Genomic DNA, 23,780 nt, shown 5'->3' on the forward strand with positions numbered 1-23,780 from the left:
ACACTTTATAGTACAATATTTAAGTGGAAGTAAGTTTGGTGAAAGTTAAAAAAAACAAACAAACAAACACAAAACAAAGTTCTTATGTTATAAATCCTTTAATATATGAAAGACGCATATTTCAACACATTATACAGTGTAACAGACCATGTCCCACAGTTTTCATACTCAATGACAATATTTGTTTACAAGGCTATTCATCAGAATAGGCAGGTCCAAACCCAGAAAATGGCTAGATAACGTTGCTGAGAGCACATTTAAAAACATACTGGAACTCCAACTGTGGGTTAAACAAACCATATTCATAGTGGTTTCTGGTTTCATTAACTACAATATTCTTTAACTGTGGTCAAATCTGGAAAAAACCCATCACGAACGCACCAGCTAAGTCAGACAGATCGTGATATCGACGTTAACGACGGGCTCCTTCACACCTGGGTGACGCAGCTTCTCTGTGCTCTGGTGTGTTCGGTGACTGCACACGATGAGGTAAGACACACGCGGGGTGTCTGATGTGCCGCTCGCGTTTGTAAGGAAGATCAACCGAGCTGCCTCAGGACGTTTGCAGACTTCAAAGCATAAAAATGGATTATGGGACAGATGATCAAAGTCATAATGACACAGGCTTCGTATTGCGATAATTCATCAACGCTTCCGCTGCATCACGGTGTTCTGTATCAAAGGATTGTGCACAGAAGAGATGGTTTGCAACGATATTTGGAGGTCATCCATGCTGACGGCTACTAAAAAGACAGACTGGTTGTTTACGGTGATTAAAATTCTTTGTGACTGCATATAAAATCTTGATGTAGTTCCCACCCACGCGCCTGTAAACAGAAGGAATGGAATGCTCATCTGCGGCCGTGCTCTATATAAACATTTTGTAAATATAAAAACAATAACATCTAGGACTCAGGAAAACTCTCAGTTCACATTCCTAAACTTCATTTGTGTTGTGCGTTGCACTGCATAAGTGTAAGTACGCGTGGAGCAGAAGGTCCATGCCCATACACACTTAGACATTCATGGTATGCATAAGGGTCCTCCTCGGGAATAATTTAACTGCCCAGGGGGAAAGCAGAGAAATTAAAAAGGTGTTTCATGATGCAAGGCCATTATGATAAAGGACAAAGTATAATTAGCATTGTTGTCCTCCTCCCCTTCTCCCCGACATTAAAGGAATACAAAACCAGAACGACCAAAAGCTGTGAAAACAAGCTGGATGTGGTGAGTCACCTCAGCAGAGGCTGCATATCCAAGTGCTGCCATGCTGCTACACATTATTATGGCATTATTGTCCTTATTACCAAGGTGACTGTCTGATGATGGGTGTATCCATCCTGACACGGCTGCAGCTCAGTACTGCAGCAGAACACACACCCGCGGCCTCCGTATGCCTTCAGCTACACCCCCACATGCATAAAGGCATGATCTTTTTTTTTGGGGGGGGGGGGGGGGGTCGGGGGCCCTGAGCAAACGCTTCCATATAAGGGTGATTGATTTTTATAGATGAACACACATTAAACAGTTTTGCTGAACTCACGACTCCTCTTTGAGAGGATTAAAGGTGTGGAGGGTAAAAACGTACATGCTGGATTTGAATGAGGGAGGCTGATTTACAACCGCTAGAGAAAACAAACAAGCAGTTGGATGATAAAAAAGGGTAGTTTGGGGTTGGAATTTACAACTGTAACTTGTTTTATCCTGTTAGCATCACTGTCAGTTCTCTGAGATTGCTCCAGGCTCTCTCACCCACTGATGACATGAAAGAGCATCTCCTATGGAAACTGTTTTATCTGCAGTGAGACGAGTCACGGATGCGTCCCGCTGCTCCAACCTTCCTACATTTATTCTACATGCACACTTCTATGCCGAAAAATTCAAATAACTGTTGTGTTGTCTTGTGCGGGTTTTTCTTCCCCTCCCGAAACACACAAAGCATTTAAAAATACATCAAAATGGCAGGCTTCCAAACAGGTGCTGTCAAATCAGGCAGCGTTTTGAAGACAAAGTGTGTGTGTGTGTGAGAGAGAGAGAGAGAGAGAGAGAGAGAGAGAGAGAGAGAGAGAGAGAGAGAGAGAGAGAGAGAGAGAGAGAGAGAGAGAGAGAGAGAGAGAGAGAGAGAGAGAGAGAGAGAGAGAGAGAGAGAGAGAGAATGCAACATGTGACATGTATGCACAGCAGGAGAACATAAAGGTAACATCACTGAATAAAGATCACAGGTTATACATCCACCAGACATCCAGCGAGGCAGGAAAAGTTTTGGTGTTATGTTCACAAATATTAAGGCTACTCATCTTTTGTGTGTGTGTGTGTGTGTGTGTGTGTGTGTGTGTGTGTGTGTGTGTGTTTTGTCTTTTTTTTTTTTTGGCTTAAAGTTAAGTAAATCCCAGCTCAATCCAGACTGAGCGGCACATCTGAATAACTCGACAAGCAGAAACATCTGTAGTCGTTAAAAATGATGACCAAGTTGTTCGAAGTAAATTATCCAAATGAAATAAGAGATAAAAGTAACTAACCTAGTGAAACACAAGCAGAACAGTAAACCAAATACTGAAGAAAACTAATTCCACTAAGAGAAAAACAGCAACAAGGCTAATTGTTGTTCGCTTGGTTGCTTGAGCTAAAGCAGCATTTACCAGTAAGAACTGTATTTTCTACTTTATTTTTAAAAGCAGTCCAAACAAATGGACTTGAAGCTGTATTTAAGATAAAGGTTAGTGTTTGAATCGTGTTTGTTATCTCATTTAAGCTGGCACTTCCCTCATGAAGAAGGGAGAATAAATTCACATTTTGGCTCTGTAGAAATGCTAACCTTCTTTATAATCAGAATTGTACTGTAGTGGCAGTTAGCGTGCAGCCAGCCGATATTTGGTCTCCATTAGAATGGCTAACTAGAGGTAAATGGGTGTGTTTATGACAGAGCGGGAAATAAAAGATGGATACGTTTCCTTAATTTCAATATGCAAACCAAAGAGTTAACTAAGACAAATGTGGTAAAAGGCCCCAAACCAGCAATCCCATTTGCCTGAGGGACGCCATCATTAAAGTCTTATCCCTGCACAGCATAGACCTACGATCCCAACCAAGCCGTTCCATTAAATTCTACAGAACAACCCTCAGGAAGTCACCAGCTAATACAATCCCTGCAAGGCAAACAGGACCACTCTCTGCATGAAGTTAGTCTATCTGAATTCAACACACATGGATGGAGAGAAACAAAACAGACATGGTCTGAAATGACAGTATATTTTATATATATATATATATATATATATATATATATATATATATATATATATATATATATATATATATATATATATATATATATATATATATATATATATATATATATATATGTATATATAGTTTATGAGGCCAGGCCCTGAGGTATTCTAGGGTGCAGAAAAAAGGAGATTCACTGGAAAATAATGGCACTTTTTTTTTTTTTACATTTTCTGTTAAATCCCGAAATGCGTTCAAGTTGCAGACGTAAGCAGCCAGTGTTCAGAGTTTATCAGTGGTCATAAAAGGTCCTGATGGAGAAAACGACACACAGAGGAGTCCATGTCAGCCACCCACTCTTCTTTCCAGCAGGAAGTGGAGGATAATCATGTAAAAACAGGCTGCTGGAGGAGGGAAATGTTCAGCTGAGCAGCAAGAAGTGACAATGTAATGCTTGACCTAAAAAACAAGACATTTTCAACTGTTTTTCATCTCGTCTTCCATGGCTTCCAATTTCCCAGTTGACAGGCGTCCTTGTGTAACTAGTCCCCATAAATACATTTGTTCAAGGAGGAAAATAAAAAAAATCTGAGGAAAAAAAAAGGAAAAATACTAAACTCTGAAGTCGGCAGGACCACCATCCGCTGTATATTTGGGGTTAAGTCCCAGCTGAGTGTTCAACAAATTGTTGACTGTATGTTTTCTTCTCCCCCTTCAAGTGTCACAGAGAAACAGGGCAGTAAACGACGAGAATGTTTCCATCCTCAGCTGGACAGGACACCCCACCTCTCCTGTCACCAGTTGGCTTTGACAGCTTTGACATCACTGACCAGGTTCTGAGCAAGACAGATGCCAAAGATCTAGACAGAGAACGAGAGTGTTAAAGACGCTGATGCTGAGGAGCAGACTGCTGTATTGCAGGGGTTTGCTCCACCATGCCCGTTCTCACCACAAGATGGCAGTGACGACACAAAATCAACCCCCCTCATCATAGTTTTGGGTTAAAAAAACAAAACAAACTAAACTATGAAAATGTCTGCAAGAAAAATATTCAACATACAAGGTCACCTTACCTGTAAAAGTGCAACACCAACAAAGATTCCAGCAACAATAATCAGGTTGTCCTGAAGCCACTTTTCAAACTGTCCCACGCAGCCCTTGGTGTGGATGTATTTCTGTCGGTCCAGATCCTGTTGAACCAAAAAGAAGGTTAAATTCAATCTATTTAAAAGCAAATTAAAATGACATCACACTGACCAGACATTGGCCTTTTGAACCGTTTAAAAAACAGCCGACCTCTGACCTCTGACTGACATCGGACAAACGAAATGAGAGTGACTCCTTGACTGTGGAGGAGGACATGAGGGCTGACTGGTAGTTGAATCATTCTCAGGATTGCAAGTGCGTGCGTGTCTCACGTCCTGGAGAGTATCGAGGGTGTGTGTTCAGTTTCTCTTCAGAACCCTGTTGGGCAGAAGCTGTTTTCTGTTTCCAGACACATGTTTGTGAGAGCTGTTCGACTATGTACACAGTCAATCAACGTAGGAAGGTGTCACACAGCTGCGATGACACTAGGAGGGGCAAGAATGGATGTGAACAGGCTTTTGTGTGCTGCTCTTTGTTCCTCTTCAAGACATTTGTTCACTTGTGAAACCTGAAAGCTTGTTTTCAACCAATAGGATGTAAACGGAGCCTCTTGGCAGCCAATCAAAAAGCAGGAAGCACAATGCTGTTCAGATTGTGACCTTCCTCAGAAGCTATTTAAGCCCTGTCCCTTTGTTATGCTGCTGTCCTCCCCATGTCTCCTGGCCCCCCCACCATTCCACCCCCCCAACCCCCCCAGCAAGCACGGCATAAACAAGCTGCACAGAAACTTGGTGCATAGTAGTTGTAGCAAAATGTCACAGGCCAGGGCGTTAGCAGATGCAGGGAAAATTAATTCATGGCAACTCTGTGGCTGGTGGTTGACTGTATCGCAGTGTGCCTAGCAACAGCAATCGTTCTGACTGCAGTGCAGTGAGTCGTAACCACCACACCCACACACAGAGGAACAGAGAGCGGACTGGCACAACCCACCGAGTTGCCAATTACAGAGTGTAGTAAGGTTGCTCTCCAGGCTATAACAGGAGCCTAATTATACCTGCTAGAGGAACAATCTGTTATTAAAGAAAGAAGCATGCAGAGGAACCCTTAACCCTACACACTCCCTCTGGCTGCTGCTGGTGCTGCTGCTCAGAGTAGCTGCTGTCTGGGACAGTCTGACATTTCATTTTTTCTATATCTTGCTATTGAGACTGATGAGTGAAGATGGAGTCGAATCTTTCATTTGATTTGTTCTATTTAAATTGTTTACAGCCCAGTAGAACCTGATTGCAACTCCACCCTCAACAAGATCATTTCAATCGACTCGACCTCAGGAGTTCCGTCACTCATTTCAAACGGAACAGCTGCTGGCACACTTGTGATCCTTTACTGCCAACAATTCCACTCTAACAACTGCAATGGAAATGATCCACTCTTATTTGAAAACTTCATAAAGCATAATACTTATTTTCACAGAGTTAAAAACTGGAGAAGTTAAACAGAAACAGAAATGGACAGACAAAGCAGACTGACTCACAACTTGTGTGTTGCAAAATAGTATGACGGGACCTCAAATTCTACTTAGTAAACTACTTTATGAATATCTTCATTGTATACATTTTTATTTATTCACCAAAGAACCCAACAGACCTGCTGTATTTTGTGGCTCTTGTCAATTTCGGTGCGTAGGTTGCTACTAGCTTGGAGTTTGTTGTTTCACATAGCAAAGGCAACTTTGAAAACAGCAGCTTGCACACAGTAGAAGAGGCGTTCAATGCAAACTGAAACAGGTGCCCAGTGGCAAGCTTTTACCTGCAACAGTGTTTTAGTAACCTAGTTTTGGAGAGAACAAGTTGCTGTGCAAAAGATGCAAAGAGAAGAAAAAACATTCTGTAGCTACTTTTTCTTCTTGCTTCTCTGTATTTGCATCGGGAGATCCGTGGATCTTTCACTTCTGTTCCAACATGTTTTGTATAAACAATTCATGCTGCCAAAATTTAAATGTATGTGTATCATATTGGGATATAATTGTATGTTAAGTGCCACACTGATTTTTCTGCGATTTATTTCCAGATTTTACTGATAAGAGGTTTTCTGAATTAGTTTGATATCTCACGCAATAATCCCAGTGGAGCTCAGCGCATTAGTCAATATTGACTCTTTCAAGGGTTACAGATGCAGAGACCTAGAAACACACAAGAGATAGAAACGTGTCTTGCGTTTCATATCTGAAAGAGCTTATCGTCCCCAACTATCTAGCTAGAACCTTTCACTCCCAGGACGCAGTCAGGAACGCAGACACCTTCTCCACATTTAGGAGCACACTCAAGACCTTCCTTTTTGATAAAGCTTTTAGTTAGGGCTGGTTTAGGCTGGACCTTAGGTATGCTGCAATAGATTTAGACTGCCAAAGGATCTCCCATGGCGCACTGGGGTTCGCTCTCCTCCTCTCTGTCCTCCTGTACTCATATGTGTTACTAACTTGTCTTCTTCTCCGAAGCCTTTGTGCTTCCCCACATCCCAGATCCCTGATTGCTGCTGCTGCTGGAGGAGGCTACAGACCAGACGAGGCTCAAGCTGCCACCCTTAGCTCCACCTGCTCACGTCCCTGTCTGTCCATCAGTCTCTTCCCCTTTCTCTCCCTCTTGATCTCTGTCCCTCTCTTTCCTTCTGCATATCTGTCTTCCTCCATTATCTGTCTTCGTCTCTGCTCCACTCTCTTTCCCCCAACCAGTCAAAGCAGAAGGCCGTCCCCATTGAGCCTGGGTCTGCTCGACATTCCTAAAAGGAAGGTTTTCATCGCTGCTGTTGTAGGATGTGCTCGCTCATGGAGAATTGTTGGGTGTAAATCCACTGAAAGAGTGAGGTACTGGACCTGCTCTACTTGTGAAGTGTCATGAGATAACTTTTGTTGTGATAAAAATAAAATTGACTTGACTTGACTTGACTCGACTCCTCTACGTCGAACATCATAGCCACACTGTGTGTTGATGACATCCTCCTGTTAAAGCAGAAAAATGTGAAATCAGATTGTTTTCTTCTTTGGTCACAGAGATGAAAACATTCGATGATTCAATGACTACAGATGGTGTTACTCCAGCTTTATTTACTACGATCATCAAATCTTATCGTGAACTCTGTCTGACTCACCGCGGGGTCCTTGACACAGCAGGAGAAAGGGACTCCACAGCTCTCTCTGCTGGGGTTCGACTTAGTACAGTTGAAGTAGATGTTCAGGTTCCAGTCGTCTGGTCCGTGAGCGCCACAACATGACCACTGGCACAAAAACAACAGGCATGTATTACACTGCTAGCTAGTGCTGAAAGCCCCTTCACATATTGCTGTATTTTTTTTTTTTCCTGCAACTGCCTGATCCTGCTCCTTACCCATTTTCTAGCTAAGGAAACTCATGATGGGTTTCATTTTAATTTTGTTTCATTTGCTAGATTTACGAGTCCTGGACAGTTGGGTAATGCTGATTATTGAGCTCTGTAAGCATCATTTATTTCCTCTGATCTGCTCTTGAATCAGCTCTTGGCTCAGGTCTGCTTGGGGAAGTAGCCAGCTAACTGTGGCAGATGGTAGCTGCAGATAGTGAGATACAAATGGCAGGTCAAAAGAGGATGTAATCATCTTTCTGGCATAACACAGGCCAGTGTTTACACAATTATCTAAACTGTTCCATTCATATAAATGGATAAGCATGTTTAGGAAGCACAATTGCATCAATCATGACATTTACGCTACAGGTGAAGTGTGGCTGACCCATTGTTCTCTCTCCCCAGAGCTCAGCAAGTCATGTAAATCAACAACAAATCATCCTAAGGAGGGAGTGATTTCCTCTTGCTGAGGAGCCAGTAGTTACGCAGAAGATAATATTTACTGCTGTTGACACACTAGTTTCAGTCAGTAGGGGGGGCTGACTCACATATTCCTGGGCAAAGTCAATAAGATTCTGCAGATCGATGTCGTCGCGGTAAGCCTTGACATTATTGTTGATGAAAAAGTTGAGCTGGTCTTTGATCCAGTCCTTAAAGACAAAGGCAAGGATCCCCGCAGTGAGCTCCAAGAAGAAGATCAAACCCAGGAACACAGAGAACTGAAACGTAAAAGAAAATCAATCTGTCACTTCAATCAGGGAATGGAGGTGTGCCAAAGAAGATCTTTTTTGTGGAAGGATTAGAACCAAACACCTCATATACTGAAACAGATTGTTAATAAGGATTAAAAGGATAGCAGCTCACTGCAGGTCTGCTTGAAGGCCCTGTTCTCATTTGCTGAGCTAAAACTCCAGTCCCAGAGGCCCCATATATATCATCCCTTTACAGTAAACGTAGGAGGAGACGGGCTAATGATAAATGTGCAAAAGCCACATTAGCTTCTCACTCTGACGCCTGACTTACTGCTGCTAATGGACATCTGCTGCAGTTAATAGCTGCTCAGAATTGCAGCCAGCAACAAGATGAGTTTGCTTCAGTCAGTTGTATTTTATAAACAGAGACGAACCCAAATAAATCTCATAAAATTGCTGCTTCGAGATAATCGGTTCAGAGAAAATGTTTTAACACAAGATGCATGGATCAGTGATGAGATAACACCATCCAGCTCGGGTGAGTCATAGTGACACCTGCTCCACCAGCCGCCTCGGGTCTGGTGTGAACTGAACACTTTAGAGGGTGTGAATTGGATCACATGTGTTGGGGAGTGTCTTACAAATTTAAGCAGGAGGGTGTTCTCTCTGAGTGCTCCGATGCAGCCAGCGAAGCCCAGGATGAACATGACCCCTCCTACGACGATGAAGAGCCACACGGGGTCGAAGCCCCCTAGATCTGTGATGGACGACAGATTGGACAGCACACCCTGAGGGGAGAGACGACAAAAGACTGATTAACATTCTGACTATAAAGCATCGAAACCCCACTAATGTTTCTCTCCGTTACGAGACCTCAACAGAATTCTCTCTTGTGATGTTCAAGCAAAATGATTCCAATTCAACTAAGCCAGCTGGGCTTGGCCTGTTCAGAATTAGCGAACAGATCTATCCAAAGGAAATACTGTTATGGGATTGGAAGAGCATCTAACACGTGTGTTCCTTTCTAAAGAACTATTCCACAGGATTTATAATCAACATACTATAAAAATAATTTCACTCTCTAGCAGATGTGTGTGCAGCCTGTAAAGCTTCAGCATTTATCAGGAGAGGCACAGTTCACTGCCAGCATTCACAAACAGACATCTGTCCTTCCTGTCTGCATATCCTGTTGCCCTTACATCCCTGAGGCCACTGTGGCTCCACACAGTTTTCCTGCCAGCCTCTGCTCTGCACCAAGCCTTGCACAGGCAAAGAGTGGGTTTAAATGCACATATATAACACAACCCAACAGTGACAACTGGGCCCACTTGAATTAATGTAACTGTGTGTGTGTGTGTGTGTGTGTGTGTGTGTGTGTGTGTGTGTTTAAAAAAAAAACTCCCACTATTCTTTCCTATTAGTGCTGAATGTTGTTAATAAAGTGTATCCTTCCAGAATCAGTAGATGTGGCTACTTGCTCTCACCTCACACCCTATTAGCTTGTTACATGCATTGAGAATGTCACACGCTTGCTGCTGATGCTAACGAGTTAAACTGCCCCTGCTCTTAGCTAGAGGGCATCGCTGGGGCATTCTTGTCTTTTTGTGGTGTAGAATTAACTGCCTTCATCTAAATGCAAGCATGAGGCCCTGAAACAATACTGCAGGTTGGCTGAACACAAAAGCCATGACAGTAATCGTCAGTCATCAGGACCCAAACTCACCATTATGCCTTTCCAGAACCTGCTGCTATTCATCATCCGGCCTTATCAATTTAAATTATTCATGCCGTTCCGTAAAGGTACTCCATGCTTCCACGCTGGCGCAGCATTTCTTGTGCCAGCTGGTACAATTTCTTACTAATCAATGAACAAATTGACTGCAAACTCCATTATAAGAAGTTTTGATAGGTTCCAATTAAGTCTGGATCACATGGACCAAAAATATGTTATGCTGAATATTAGACCATACTTTATAAATGCTTGATTTAACTCTCAAATGCATAAAATTAAACCACTTGTTAAGTGTATTCTTAAAGAACGGAGGAAGAAAAGGTCCTCAAACCTGGACGTCGCTTCATTCATTTGCATGTAAATAAGTTTTTGTGCTTAATACAAGCTCAGGACATTAGAATGTTTTGTTGTGTGTGATAAACTCAGAAACTGCTTTCAAGTGGGTGAACAGGACTGCAAAAGAAGACACCGATATTTAAGGTCATCAGGTCAAAGTGACATGAAGCGTTGTAAACATAGCTTCTAAGGACTGCATTTACGATTCAAAAATCATAAGAGGGCTCTTTGTTTGATCTTGCTGAACAGCATCTATAAGTCTAATAAACTTTTGTTTGCCACAGAGCTTCTTTTCAACAATACTCCAATATCCACTGCAAAAATCCAACTGGCTTATGGTTAAGGGAACCCATGATGATGTTAACTTCCTGCTGGCCCAATACATCATCCCTGCAGAGCTCTATTGTAATAATTTCAAACTTTCAAGCTAAAAGAGGGGATTTAAAACTTAGTTCATATAAGAAAACAGTATTTAATCAAACCAATAAATTGAACACCAGGATCTCCTGCTGTTTATAATACAACAGACAGTTTGGAAAAAAAGAATTTAATGGCGCTACACTCTAAGAGCAAAGTTATTTAATTTTTTGGGGGGGGGAATGTGTAAAGGCCTTTTTTGTGCAAAAGCCTTAGAATAATGAAAACAACACCATCATGTTTTAGGTGATGCTGATGACACTTTGCCTACAAGATAGAAGCTACAGAATATTTTCCATACTGATCTCAGAGGACAGCTTGTTCTGATGAAAATCAAGTTATAGCTCGTTGTCGACCTAAATACAATGGCAAAGGGGGGGGGGGTTGTTTGTGTTTCGGAACATTAAAATATGTGAGTGTATTTCCAAGTTTACTTTAAAACTTCCTCCACCTCGTCAACTGGGCGAATACAGAAAATAACTGCAGTCACAGCGAGACTTCACGGTTGAGGCTGCAGGAGTAACACAGACTTTAACAACCTCTTCAAACTGCAGTTTAGGCTGTTGTAAGAAGTCAAAGAGAGTCAAAGTGCTCTAAGTTTGGGATGTAACCCACTTAAGGGTTGTCTACAGATAACATAGTTCTGCTGCTCATCTGAAACCATCCAAAAATAACAGAACCATTGTTTTTCTTTACAAACCAAGTCTTCTTTGGCAGTGCGTGTGCGCTGCGTTCCTCTCTCGTGAGTGAATTTGTGTACAGAGGGAAAGTGGGCATGGGGTTGGCCAGAGACTGGAGAGTGAGGAGGGGTGGGCATGGCAGGGATTTACAGGGGGAATTAGTTTTGTAATATTATTTTTAAATGCAGCAGCAAAATATATTGATATACTTTAATCAGTAGTCAAGATATAACAGTCGATCCCATCCCCAGTATTTACAATGATCCATAAATAGTATAAATTACATTTAAGTATTTGTGTACATCTCACAGTGCTCTGACTGATTTCAGCTGAGTCTTGAGGAGTTATTATTGCAGACAAAAAGTCATTCATTTTCAATGATGACAAATTCGAGGGAAATTTACTGATCGTGAGAATCAAAGACAGTGGATTACTGATAGCTTTGAGTAAAATTAATTATAATTTTAGTAAGTTCTCCATCAGAAATGTCTCCAGTATGAGTTTAACCTGCTAAACAAGCACATTATACTTCCCAGACTCTGAGTACATGACTCCTGAGACATTTAGCAGGTAAAATGCATTTAAGGGTTACAAGAACGTGCTGTAGACTGTTTTACACCTCAACTCCCTCCTGTAAATTGTTCTTCCAGCTTATTCCTGTTAATATGTGGAGGAATTTGAGCAATGCTTGGTGCAAGTGTTTGTGTGCATGTGTTTATACTTACCTTCTCCGCCCATGCCCACAGGCCTATGCCCAAGAATGCTGCTCCTAGTAACTGCAAAACAAAGCAGAGAAGATTTGCAGCCATCAGAGAGAGGTACTCAGTGACCATCAATCAGGCTCATTACAATCATAAATTATATTTATCAATAAATCAATCATTTATTAGACAAACACTCAGCTGATTTGATTTATCACCAGCACATAGGTTATGATACAATTACATTTGATTTACAGCGGTGTCTCTGTTAAAATGAGCAAACAACAACAGTGCCATGGCAAGAGCATAAACAAATCACAAATAACAAGCATTACCTCAGGCAGATAATAAAGATATACTGTAAGAAAAACTATCACCTCTGCTTAATATACACTGAGCATCACAACCGTGGAGGGGAGTCAGTCTTTTGACCTGTTACACCAGCTCCTGCAGCTTCACTGCATATTATCAATTTGACTAGTGATTTAATTTACTCATATTGTAATGGAAGAAATCACCTACTGCATTGCCCTGCTGCCTCGTATGTCCTCTGGTAAAATTAAAACATTTTAATCATTTTGAAATGAAGTGTTACTTGTTTTCTACAGAGCTTTATGTAATTTCGGGGCTTCATTTGCCTGAAACATCACATTCTCATGCCAAGATGAAAAAAATAAAATGGACCGGCCACTGTGGCTGAGCCAGTTCCGAAACAGAGACCAAATCCACCATACAAACATTCACTGTCTGATTATGTTTTGAGCCCACAACCCTGCTGCACAGGGCAGCCTGCTGATCTCTCATTATGTTACTAACATTACAAGTATCCACTGAAAGCAGTTTAAAATGATTAAAACGAATTGATTCAATCACTACAAGTGCAGAACATTGTGTGTGTGTGTGTGTGTGTGTGTGTGTGTGTGTGTGTGTGTGTGTGTGTGTGTGTGTGTGTGTGTGTATCTGGAACCTAATTCAGAACTCAAAGTTTTCCTCAGGAAACTGACTCAGAAGGACAGATGTTTGTTCAGCCGCCTCACTAAGCATCCACCAACAGAGATAAAACTCTGGTATCATTAAGTGCACGTGCCCAGAGTATTTCAGCTGTTTAGAAAACTGGTTTTCCGTGCCTTTAAACAAAACTGAATTCTGACAGGATGCCCATTAACTTGGTGTGACCCTGAAAGCCTCTGTGAGTAAAAGGAAACATGAAAAAGAAAGAGAACTTCAAAGCCATTGCATTGAACCACCCTATGTAAAGATGCAAACTTTGACAAAACAGCAGTTAAGCTCCTGATTTATACACATCAGACTGCATGCCAGTTAAAATAATCAATTTTTGGCAGTGCGGTTTTAGTAATCTAATTTGGTGTGTCTAATCACCTTGTCTAATCAATGTCACTCACAGCAAGACAGAGTCACGCTGTAATTTCACAGGTTGAAACCTAATGGTCTCACTCAAATTATAAATCAGACTGTTGGGAAGCTGATTAAATTGGGGAATCCGTGGTAATCTGATGGCAACCGGTCAGCGAATGAGAAGAGCAATGTGGCAGCAGCAGCAGGTGGGAGCAGCAGCGGGTGATTACATAAGCACTCACATTTAAGGGTGTGGTGGCTTTGACTGGAATGTGACAAACAGGAAGACTGAAGGTGAACAGGTGACGATCAGGTATAAGAGATTAAACTGACTGAGCTGGAGAAGTAAACCAATTAGTCTCTGGCTCTATATTACCCACCTCAGACATCAACTTCAGCATGACAGAGTAAATGACTGTGTATCTGTGGTATAAATTACAGGCTGGGTCTTCAATAACACTGGTGTGACTGATGATTAATTAAGATGCGTGTGTGATCAATTATTGTGAGGGCTGGAAATAGGTAAAGCCAGCTAAGAGTGTCAAACTGGTTGCTTGGTAACTTTATCTGGTTTCTGTGCTGAATCCAACAAATGAAGACCATCGTAAAATGAAAGCTTCCTGTCCGTCTTGTTTTTCCTGTCATTCACACCACCCAGGAGCAGTGACTTGTAGCTAACAGTTTAATGACCAAGAGGGATAGAGAACTGATGCTTTGGTACCACCAAGTCAGTTCCAAAACTTGTGAAACGTTCTTTCTGTGGTACAGTGTGTGTATGAGATGTGAGCAAGCACAGGGGAACTTTCTGCTGTGAATACAAATACTACTGCAGTAAAGACTCTTGATCACTTTCTTCCTCATCACTGTTGTCCCCCCTAAGCCAATCTGATTCAGCTCACCTACCAGTCCTCAGTTAAAAATTGTACATGAATTTGCAGTTTTCATACAAAGCCTGTGTGTGTGTTTTTCTACTGTTGGCTCCTGAATGCTACTCTCTCTGAGGACCACACTTACTCAGGAGGATCAACATTTCCTGCCCTTTTTCCAGGCAGTCTTATCAGATGATGATCAAAAACCACTTAGTCTGAACCTCCTCAATGACAGGGTTCTTAGAGTTCAGGAGACTATTTTCATAGATTAACAACCCACACACACCCACACACATCCCCACCTATAAAAAACACACACACACACACACACACACACACAAAACAAGCTTAGAAGTGGAAAGGAACATGCCTGATTTTACAGATTCCGATCAGGTTGAACAAGTGCAAGAACTTCAGTAAAATTTAAAAAGGCCAGTGTCTCATGGGTGGATTCTCCATTCTCCATCTAGATATTCATGCATGAGTCATCTGCAGAAAACACCTTTTGTAACAGAAACATAGAACACAGCACAGCAAGTCAGTTTCCAGCCCAGAGGTTAACCGTCATCCCGTTACTGTTTCTTCTGTCATGCTTTTTTTTTACCCAAAAATTTTGACACTTTCAGCACAGTCAGTTTCTTCAGTGAGAATATTTTTGAAAAAACTTCAAGGACAGTTGACAGAACTGCCCAAGAGACACACTGTTCAGTGTGTAAAGAGACATTCAGTCCGCACTGGAAGTTCACCAACGAGGGTGAGATCTGCATTAATTCTGGAGCTTCTCACTCACTCATTCTCAAGTAAATAGCAGCCAGAAGAAAAGTTCTTCTGTTTAAGGGCAGGACAATATGTAAAACAAACAGTACTGATATTGTTGACACATTTGGTGATTGCCTCATTGTTTGAGGCACTGTTTTTTAATGGTCTCTTTTGGAAAGAGCTTATATGGATTGACTCTTAATAAGTGTTTGGTTATTTAAACACATTTAAAGTGAGGACGCCAGGAAGAGTAGCTATGTTTTAGGGCATAGCTAAGAGGGATCCACCCGAATAAACACAGCGAAAACACACTACATTTTGTGAAAGATGTGGCTATATGAGTACTGCAAGCATCAACCCATCAGTGTGTGATTTTTGTGTGCTCACCCTACAACAGTGTTAAATGTAGATCGGCGTAAATACAGTACTTGGAAGCGTGGCTTCGCTGCATTGAAGAAAATGAAAAGACAAAGTGAGATATTGTGTGAAGGCTGCTAGGTATGGAGCACTGAATGTACTTAAGTGTCAGCATTTGGCTCCTATTGCTGCTTGGACACGTGGATTTTGCCTTGAACACAGTAAAAAGTATACTAGGAAGTTTGTGAAATGCTCGGTTAACAACAGTCACAGAATAAAGATATTTATTTAAGTAAATATTACTATCGTCTTGACTTCTTTGAATCATTTTGGATTTGAAAAAGAGAAGGGATGAGCAAAATCCGAATAAATTTAAAATTGTAACCAACCTTATATTTAAGGTACACCTGGTAGCCATCTGGGATTTGCATTTCCTGAATTTTGTTCATAGGTATCCATTGTATTTGACAAATTATGAAAATCAAAACATAAGTTTAACCATTAAAGTTCATCAAAATCAGTTACATTTCCTCTTTCTTCTGATACCTGAAAGTACTGGCGAATAGGAAAATGAAATGTCTGTATGGGCCTTTCAAAGTACTTCTCATGTCAGCCTTATAACGTACAATGTTTATTTTTACTCAGAGGTTTTTGAAGCACTATCAGTAAGCCAAACTTCCCTCATATGAACAATAGGTTCTGAACTGAAATGAAGTTGATTGAATGACTACATTCAAAGTGAACTGAGCTGCCTTTGTACAGACAGTGTGCATTATTTCCGTGTTATCTAACATTTCCCAGAGTGGAATGTGGTGAGGCAAAGTCAAACATGGGCCAGTGGGTTCCAGTAAATCAGTCTACCTGTGATTACCTCTGTCAGACCACCCCTGAGGAAGTTATGTTCCCCAAATAGACTTCTTTTTACCAAGAAAGGTAGATAAAAACAAAGTGAAAATTTGCCATTGATCTCTTTTTATCTCGCAACAAAAAAAAGCACCAAACCAGGAAAAGCACAGTGGTTTACTGTTGTCCATTAACTGGCGCCTCATTGCCTCTATTTCTCTGGGGAGAGGATCTTTAAAAAGCAACCTCACAATTATTTCTGTACAATTCTCTGGTAATGTATTCCCCCATTTTTCATTCAATTCTCATATCTGATCAATCTATTTTTATCTAAGTGTGTAATCTGCAATCAGACGTTGTGATGAAAAACACTAGAGCATAAACGGCAAGTGTTGTTCTCTCCTGCCATCTCAGCTTCCCCCTTTTACCCTTTTGGCCCAGTCACCACCTCAGCTGCGGGACTATCAACCACCCCCCTCATCTCGGTCCATTTCATAAGTACGGTGCAGCAGACTTAAATGTCCAGACCTAGATGTCCTTGTATCTGCCTTGTCATTAAAATCCTACTGTTCAGGTTATTGCTCCGTCAAGTGCTGCCTTGTGTGTTCCTCTCAATGTCAACAGAGATTATCAACACTACTGAAGATGCCTACTATATCCAGCTAATCCCATTCACCTCACCTAACTAGCAGACAAGCTAAGCTCCATGCTGCAGTGCCTGGTCGGCCAACCCCCCCCCCCACACACACACACACACACCCACACACACTCAGTAAAGGACAGCTGTCCTTTCATTGACTCGTCTCATTTATGATGAGAACACAGTCGTTCCTCATGATGAGATGTCAGCAACATCACCAACGAGGCTGATAAAATGTCAAGCTCGTCTGACACCACAGATTGTATTTTCCATTCATACTCCCCTCCTGATACTGTTTGGCTGATAATTACAACTGAGTGCATCTAAAACAACTTCCAAGTGCATTTTAGAGCCAAAACTTATCATTGGAGCGGATTATACAGGGAGAGTCCACAGTTATAATCTCAGGGCACTTTGGTGTTGTCCAGTCACTATCTTGTATCCAGCTGAGATAGGCTACAGTTGACACGGTATCAGGAAAGAAGTCAGAAAAGAAAAATCCCCTTGTGAATGGACTTTGCTTCCTTGCTCACATTCGATGTTATCTCCCGGCAACTGAAAATCCAGCCAAACAAAATAAAATAAACATCTGTCCACAGATAAAGGTTGGAAAACAGCATAGCAGCCAGAATTTGGTGCATCTTGTGTTGGACACTGACGTTGACGGCATTCAGGACAGGACATGACATACACACAGAACAAAGATGAGGCACTGAACACACTTGCCTAAAAACTACTGCTGAAATGATGAGGGTAATGAATTAGTCAATCAACAGAAACAATGACTCAACAAAAAGATCCAGCCTTCTGAAATCTTTTACAAACTTCTAGTCAAGATAGGTGTTGGTGTATCCGCTTAAATCAGGGTTAGAAATTGGCACCGTCATATGCTAAAAGTGTCTGATTGTTATGACAGGTGAGTTCACCTAATTTCAAATGATCTGTAATTGCAATGTTATTCCTGATGGCATCATTTTAATACAGTTTAGGTAAGTATTATCACGCTGGTGTACCAACCAACAACCAAAGGGACTTGAACAGAGAGCAAATCCTCTCAACACTGCACTGCAGAGGTTGTTCATTCATTCAGTTTGGCGCACAATTCTTTTCTGTAATTAATGAAACTAACATGCAGCTCTCTTCAGAAAGATATGATGAAGTGGCACAGACCCATACGAGCCACACAGTTGCCATTGTGCTGCCTTTTTTCAGGGAAAAATTGTTTATTTTTCAAATTCTAATGTCCTATGTGCTGACAGGACAAATAATGAGTGCGAATGATGACACACAGGATCTAAAAGACCTGTCTGGCAGTCCCAACTCCCACAGGAGGGACTACAGGCCTCGGTGGAACAACTAACATTTCAGTCTGCACAAAATAAAAGACACAAAACTTTATTCCTTAGTAAAACTTGATATCCCGTGAGCTGAACCAACACTACCGAGAATACCCCTAATACAAAAGTCATGCATTACTGGCCAACTGTAAAAAAATTTTGACTCAGTTCTCTCTTTCCCACCAAACTGGTTCAGTTTTCTTGAACAAGTGCTGTTTTAAGATTTTTCTAATATTAGCTCTGTCTACCGGACTGACACTGTTCTCATCAGTTTGGAGTGGAAACTTCGCATCATCTACAGAAAGATGGCAAACTAGACTTTAGTCCCCATGCAGATATGACAAAACTAAAATAGCAGAGGCAACATTTAACAATATCAAAACATTCCGTTGGCTCACACACAGATAATGAGACGCTACTGGTTGGGTTTGGGACAGTGAATGTGTGTTAATCACTCACGTGTATCACCACACTGTAAGACGTGATGAGGGAAAGAGGAAAGATGTGTGAGACGTCATCACAGCTCACACCAAAAAAAATGAATGTTTGGGTTTCTACTGCAAACAAAATTGGGGCTTTGGAACCCCAAAATTGGGTTTGAAGCTTCTCGTCAGAGGGGAAGGCCCAAATGAGCCTGCAAATGACCGCATTCACACTTTTCTCCCGTACACCTCAGATAGGATCACTCAATGCACCTTTCCGTGCTTAATATGAGCAGCAACCTGGAGCTGTGGTGGGCTAATAACTCACAGCATTCATCCAGAAAAATCAGCAACATGGTTACAGCTTAACAAGCTCTTAATTACAGCAAGCAGAGCCTCCAAACATTCCAGCAGCTCAGGCAGAAAATGTGATTAATTAAGGATGTGAGAAATGTGTCTATTCTGAGGGACCCAGAGAGAATGTGTGTTGTTCTTGTGTGAGAATATCTGGCTGTCAACACCAAGCATGGGTCCTGGAAGAATCCACATAGAAAAGGTTTTATTGCTGTATTTTGTTCATAATATTTAGGATCCAACAGGCATTCTGTCTCAATTCAGGCAACATTTTCAAGCCTGACAAGATCACTATAGGAAAGACAAATGGGTTGATTTAAGGGGAACAAACCCAATCTCTCTCCATTTCAGCAACTCGGACTTGTCTGTCAAGTCCAGTTTCGCAGTACATATACAAGAGACAAACATCTTCTAGTGATTATTAACGGAAAGAGCCAGCGAGCTGGAACTTGTTTCACTGGGAGCTCAGACACAGAGCTGTTGGCTTGGCCTGAGTGTCAAAGAACACAATATGAGTCAGGCACAATGCATTACACCTATGACTCAATAGTTCCCGGTTGATTGCTCAGTCCAATTGAATTACAGAGCATTTCTCTTCATTTGTGAACCAGATTCTTTCTTCGGGAAGTCTGGGTTATGGCATGTTGACATTACCTCAGTTTCACACAGAGGAAGGGTATGAGACTCCTACACTGAGGAGTGGTGTTGAGGAAGGATGGGGTGGAAGGATGGGGAATAGGAGGTGAGTCTGTTGCATGTGAATGATGAACAAGCACACAAGTGGAGAAAACACAGAAACACACCCGGTGCAACACCCCCCCCAAAAAAACTGTGTTCTCACCATCACTCATTGTGTGTTTGTGGGTGTGGAAGTAAGAGGAACAATGTAATTCTGCAAAGCCCAGTTACCAGGGTGGTGGAGGGAGTGAAAGAGGTGCTTGAAAAGAAGAGGGCCGGGTGGTATTCAAGCCCGTGTGGCCTGTATGTGGGAAGACCCTCTGGGTCACACAGACACGCCATTCCTTCACCCACAGACATTATACTACACCAGACGGGTGAAGAGGGAGGGGTGAAGAAAGCTGAACAGAGGAACTTTTCAGAATGAGTAGAGGAGGGGGACGTGGACTCACTCACCACTGGCCTAACAATGCAGAACAGACTCCAGCCACTTCTCCAACACAATGGTACCAAGGCTGACACCAAGTCAAACCAGCACTGTTTGTGTCTACGGCTGCTCAGTTTGCCACCTTTATCAAATCATCTGAATATTACCAGGATCTCCTCCACTCATCAGCAAATATAGAATGGGGAACATTTTGACCACAGGTCAATACTTGGTTAAACTTGAGAAGATAATAGATCGGCTGCTAGTTCACATGAATTTCACTATAAAAGTGCTGTCACTTGCAAAAATGATTACATTTACTGTAATTCCTAGTAACACATCTTGAATATTCCCTATTTACTACGTCATTGCAGTTTGTGTTTGAAGCCTTTGGTTAACCATTTAAACATCTGGTTATGTTTAAGATTGACATTGTTTCCACCTTCTTAAAATATTGAACGCAAACGAAACACAACAGGGACAAACAGCAGGTTCTTCTCGGTCAATCGAGTAAACAAGCGTTAACTTTTCTACACATGCACATAGACAACGACAAGCATAACAGAACAATACACGGCAGGACAATGTAATAGTTTGGAGTCAACTTTTTTGTAAATAGTCGCTTTAATGAGACTTCACCTCCCAATTAAGTAGCTCGCCCACATCAAAGGTGCTAAGCTAACATTAGATAATTCAGCCAATATACAACATAGGCACTAATTAAGAGTTATATATGAAGGGAAAAGTACAACCATGCTGTGTTTACTTACCCAGAATATAATGTTGAATCCAAATAGGAAGTATTTCACGCAGCAGCTGACTTCGGCTGATTTATAATGATAATGTTTTCTACTCATTCTTCCACGGGTAGCGGCTAACTAGCAAGCTAAGTAACTACTGCCGTTGCTACTTCAATAGCTCAGCCAAAGCTCCAGAACTCCAGTAGTAAAGGTTAGCAGGCTCCATAAGCTAAACAACACCAGGTTTACAGCCCGGAGAGAATCAACTTTATCAAGCATAACATAATTAGTTTTCTTCAGCTTTAACCGTAAGCTTGCTAGGCCAGCTAGCTCGCAACTTCTACGGCTAGCATTCCCAGCTAACAACAACACATCCGTGGACGCTTAATGAAGGCACAGACGTACATCTGCACTTCAGTCGATATTCAAGTTACCTGGCCCTAGACTGGTGGCGCATAAAGGCAGAGATATAAAGCTGACGGCCTTTCAGCTAACCGTATCCCCGATTATTTGTGTTACAGCATCGTCGCATTAAGTCTTGAGCCTTGTTGTTTTGTGCTGTTAGGTTACAACAAGCTCCTGCTGTCAAACGAGGAAGCCACGGCGCTGGGCTGCAGCCCTCTTCGCCTCGACAGCGGCCTCTGGTGTCTCAAAGGAGCCCCTCACTGGAACGGCTCCAGAGAAGGAGAGTGGCAACATTATCCTCGCGGTTGTTTTCGTCAATAATACTGTATGTGCCATTATTGTGTCATTCATCACAGTCCGGCACCTGAGACTAAAATTGGATGATATGTGTTGTCTCATACAGTGACTGATGCTGGAGATCAGATCAGCCTGATGGCGGTTTATTCAGAGTTCACTAAAATGACTAATTCTAGGCTTGGGTTTCAGAGTTCAGGGTTCCTTGGTTCCAGGGTTTTTCTGTTGATCTCTGACTTTGTCCTCTGCAAGATCTTTGACCCCCAGATGATGTCACAGAGCATCAAAGCTATACAGGTCCTGACTGTCATCTCAGTCTGTGATCCTGTCATCTCCTAGATCCCAGACCCTCTGACTCCAGACCCCCGAGACCTCAGACTTCAATCTCAGCACTCAGTCTGACTGACACATCATCTGGTTGAGTGGATGTCATCATCAACATCATCCAATCAAAATGCTTCATCGGACGACCTGTCACATCATTTACATCATCCAATGATATTGTTTCAGGACATGTAGAATCATCTATGGCCTTATCCAATCAACTTGTTGCAACATTAGTGACATCAAAATTTACCATCATCTCATTGCATCATCATCAACATCATCCAACCACAATGCTCCATCTTAAAATCCCACCAGTGTCTCTGACTGACTGCCAGACCTGAATAATTCACCATCTCCAGGCACTGACCTTGGGCCAACAGGAAAAACCCCTGTAAAGAGATTAAGAGAATAAAATATTCTAAAAACTGAAAAGAACTCAAGGAGAGTTTAGACCTTTTTAATGGCTGAGATTTTGACTCGCCATGGAAGGATAGTATCATGAATAAATAAGCATGCTTTTATTACTGTTATTAATTACACTGCAGATAGTCATTCAGTCAATGTATTAGAAAACACAACGAAAAGAGGCCATGCCAGTTAATGATGTTACTAGTGCTCGTGCCTCTGGGACGCAGTTGAATGTACAGCATCAGTGAGGACCACTGGTGCAAACAAAATCCCACAAGAAATGAAACGTTATTTCATTTGAACTTCTGTCTTAAATCCTACAGATGGCAGTCTATGAACCTGTGATGAAAGGGGCTTTGGTTTCCTTTTCACCCTCGGGTGTTGCTCTTAGCGTATTTTGGTTCAAGAAGTGGTACGCCTGAAATATGTTGCAACACAATCACATACGCTCCCACGAACCCGTAGCCCACCTACATTCAGTAGATGATGGTTCCTGTTTGTTTGCCTTAAAATGGGCACTTCATAAGAAATTCTTCCAAATTTCAAGTGCATCAAATGCACCAGCAAGATGATGATGTCCCAGCTGGATCCGGATGTCAATTCAAGATCAAAAATATTTGGATTTGGTGAGAGACGGATGTAAAATTACTGTAAATTTGAAAACGATTTGACATTTAAATCCAACGTTGATCGGTTGTTGCATTTTTTTGATTTGTGCTGTTGTAAACATTAGGGCGTTAAGAAGATATTGGATTTTTTTGTTGTTGTTGTTTCTTAATATTGTAAAAGCAACAAATCATACATCATCACAAATCAACCACATAATGAAAATATTCTACATGGGGGGTGGGGTGGTGAAGGTCCAGGGGGGTTACATAAGGACCAGCTGAACTACGAATCCTTGTGTTTGTGGTGAAAACAGCATGATTGTGGTCTTACTTCTGTTGTACCTTAAATACCCAAAGTCTGTAATAAGACTAAAATTTCAAAAGAAAAATAAACATTTTTTTTATTATCAATATTTAAAAACATGTCTATAAAAACATTGAGTGTAGAACTATTTAAAATCAACACCTTTTTATTATTATTTTAATATAATTGAGGTGTAACCATGACTATCTATCAGTCATGTGGCACAAGATAAAGTTGGTAATATTTTGCATTGTCTTATCTCTTATAAACAACTGTGATTAACGATAAAAGACTAAATTAACACTTAACATTAAAAAGTAATAAAAAAAAGACACTAATGTATCGACTCACTAAATGTTGTTTGCGTTACTCACTGGAGGCTTTATCTAATTTAAGATAAATA

At 41.4% G+C, this 23,780-nt stretch overlaps 1 protein-coding gene across 2 annotated transcripts; it reads right to left on the minus strand.

The window, feature by feature from the left end:
• Positions 1–2,089: 2,089 nt before the first annotated feature.
• tspan17 (tetraspanin 17) lies at positions 2,090–21,827 on the minus strand. Of its 2 annotated transcripts, none has more exons than XR_015119137.1 (8): positions 21,062–21,827; positions 12,274–12,324; positions 9,025–9,171; positions 8,240–8,410; positions 7,462–7,587; positions 7,255–7,312; positions 4,302–4,418; positions 2,090–4,088 (listed from the first exon to the last, which is right to left on the minus strand). XR_015119137.1 is itself a non-coding variant. In XM_086223156.1 (8 exons), the coding sequence occupies exons 1-8, from the start codon at positions 21,146–21,148 to the stop codon at positions 4,023–4,025; spliced, it is 828 nt and encodes a 275-aa protein (XP_086079282.1). In that variant the 5' UTR covers positions 21,149–21,822; the 3' UTR covers positions 2,090–4,022. The 2 variants fall into 2 exon arrangements, 1 of the variants encoding a protein (XP_086079282.1); XM_086223156.1 differs by having other exon boundaries at positions 7,250–7,312; positions 21,062–21,822.
• Positions 21,828–23,780: the final 1,953 nt, after the last annotated feature.

Source organism: Aulostomus chinensis, chromosome 13 (assembly GCF_037954235.1).
Source record: "Aulostomus chinensis isolate RoL2024-O1b breed Wild chromosome 13, RoL_Achi_v1.0, whole genome shotgun sequence".
Lineage (NCBI taxonomy): Eukaryota > Metazoa > Chordata > Actinopteri > Syngnathiformes > Aulostomidae > Aulostomus > Aulostomus chinensis.

Coding starts and splice junctions, on each gene's coding strand:
- tspan17 (XM_086223156.1), bottom strand. CDS start 21,148: ATGAGTAGAAAACATTATCATTATAAATCAGCCGAAGTCAGCTGCTGC. Junction 9,172..12,273: donor TGTGGGCATGGGCGGAGAAG/GTAAGTATAAAC, acceptor CTCTCCCCTCAG/GGTGTGCTGTCCAATCTGTC. Junction 4,089..4,301: donor TTGGTGTTGCACTTTTACAG/GTAAGGTGACCT, acceptor TTCTCTGTCTAG/ATCTTTGGCATCTGTCTTGC.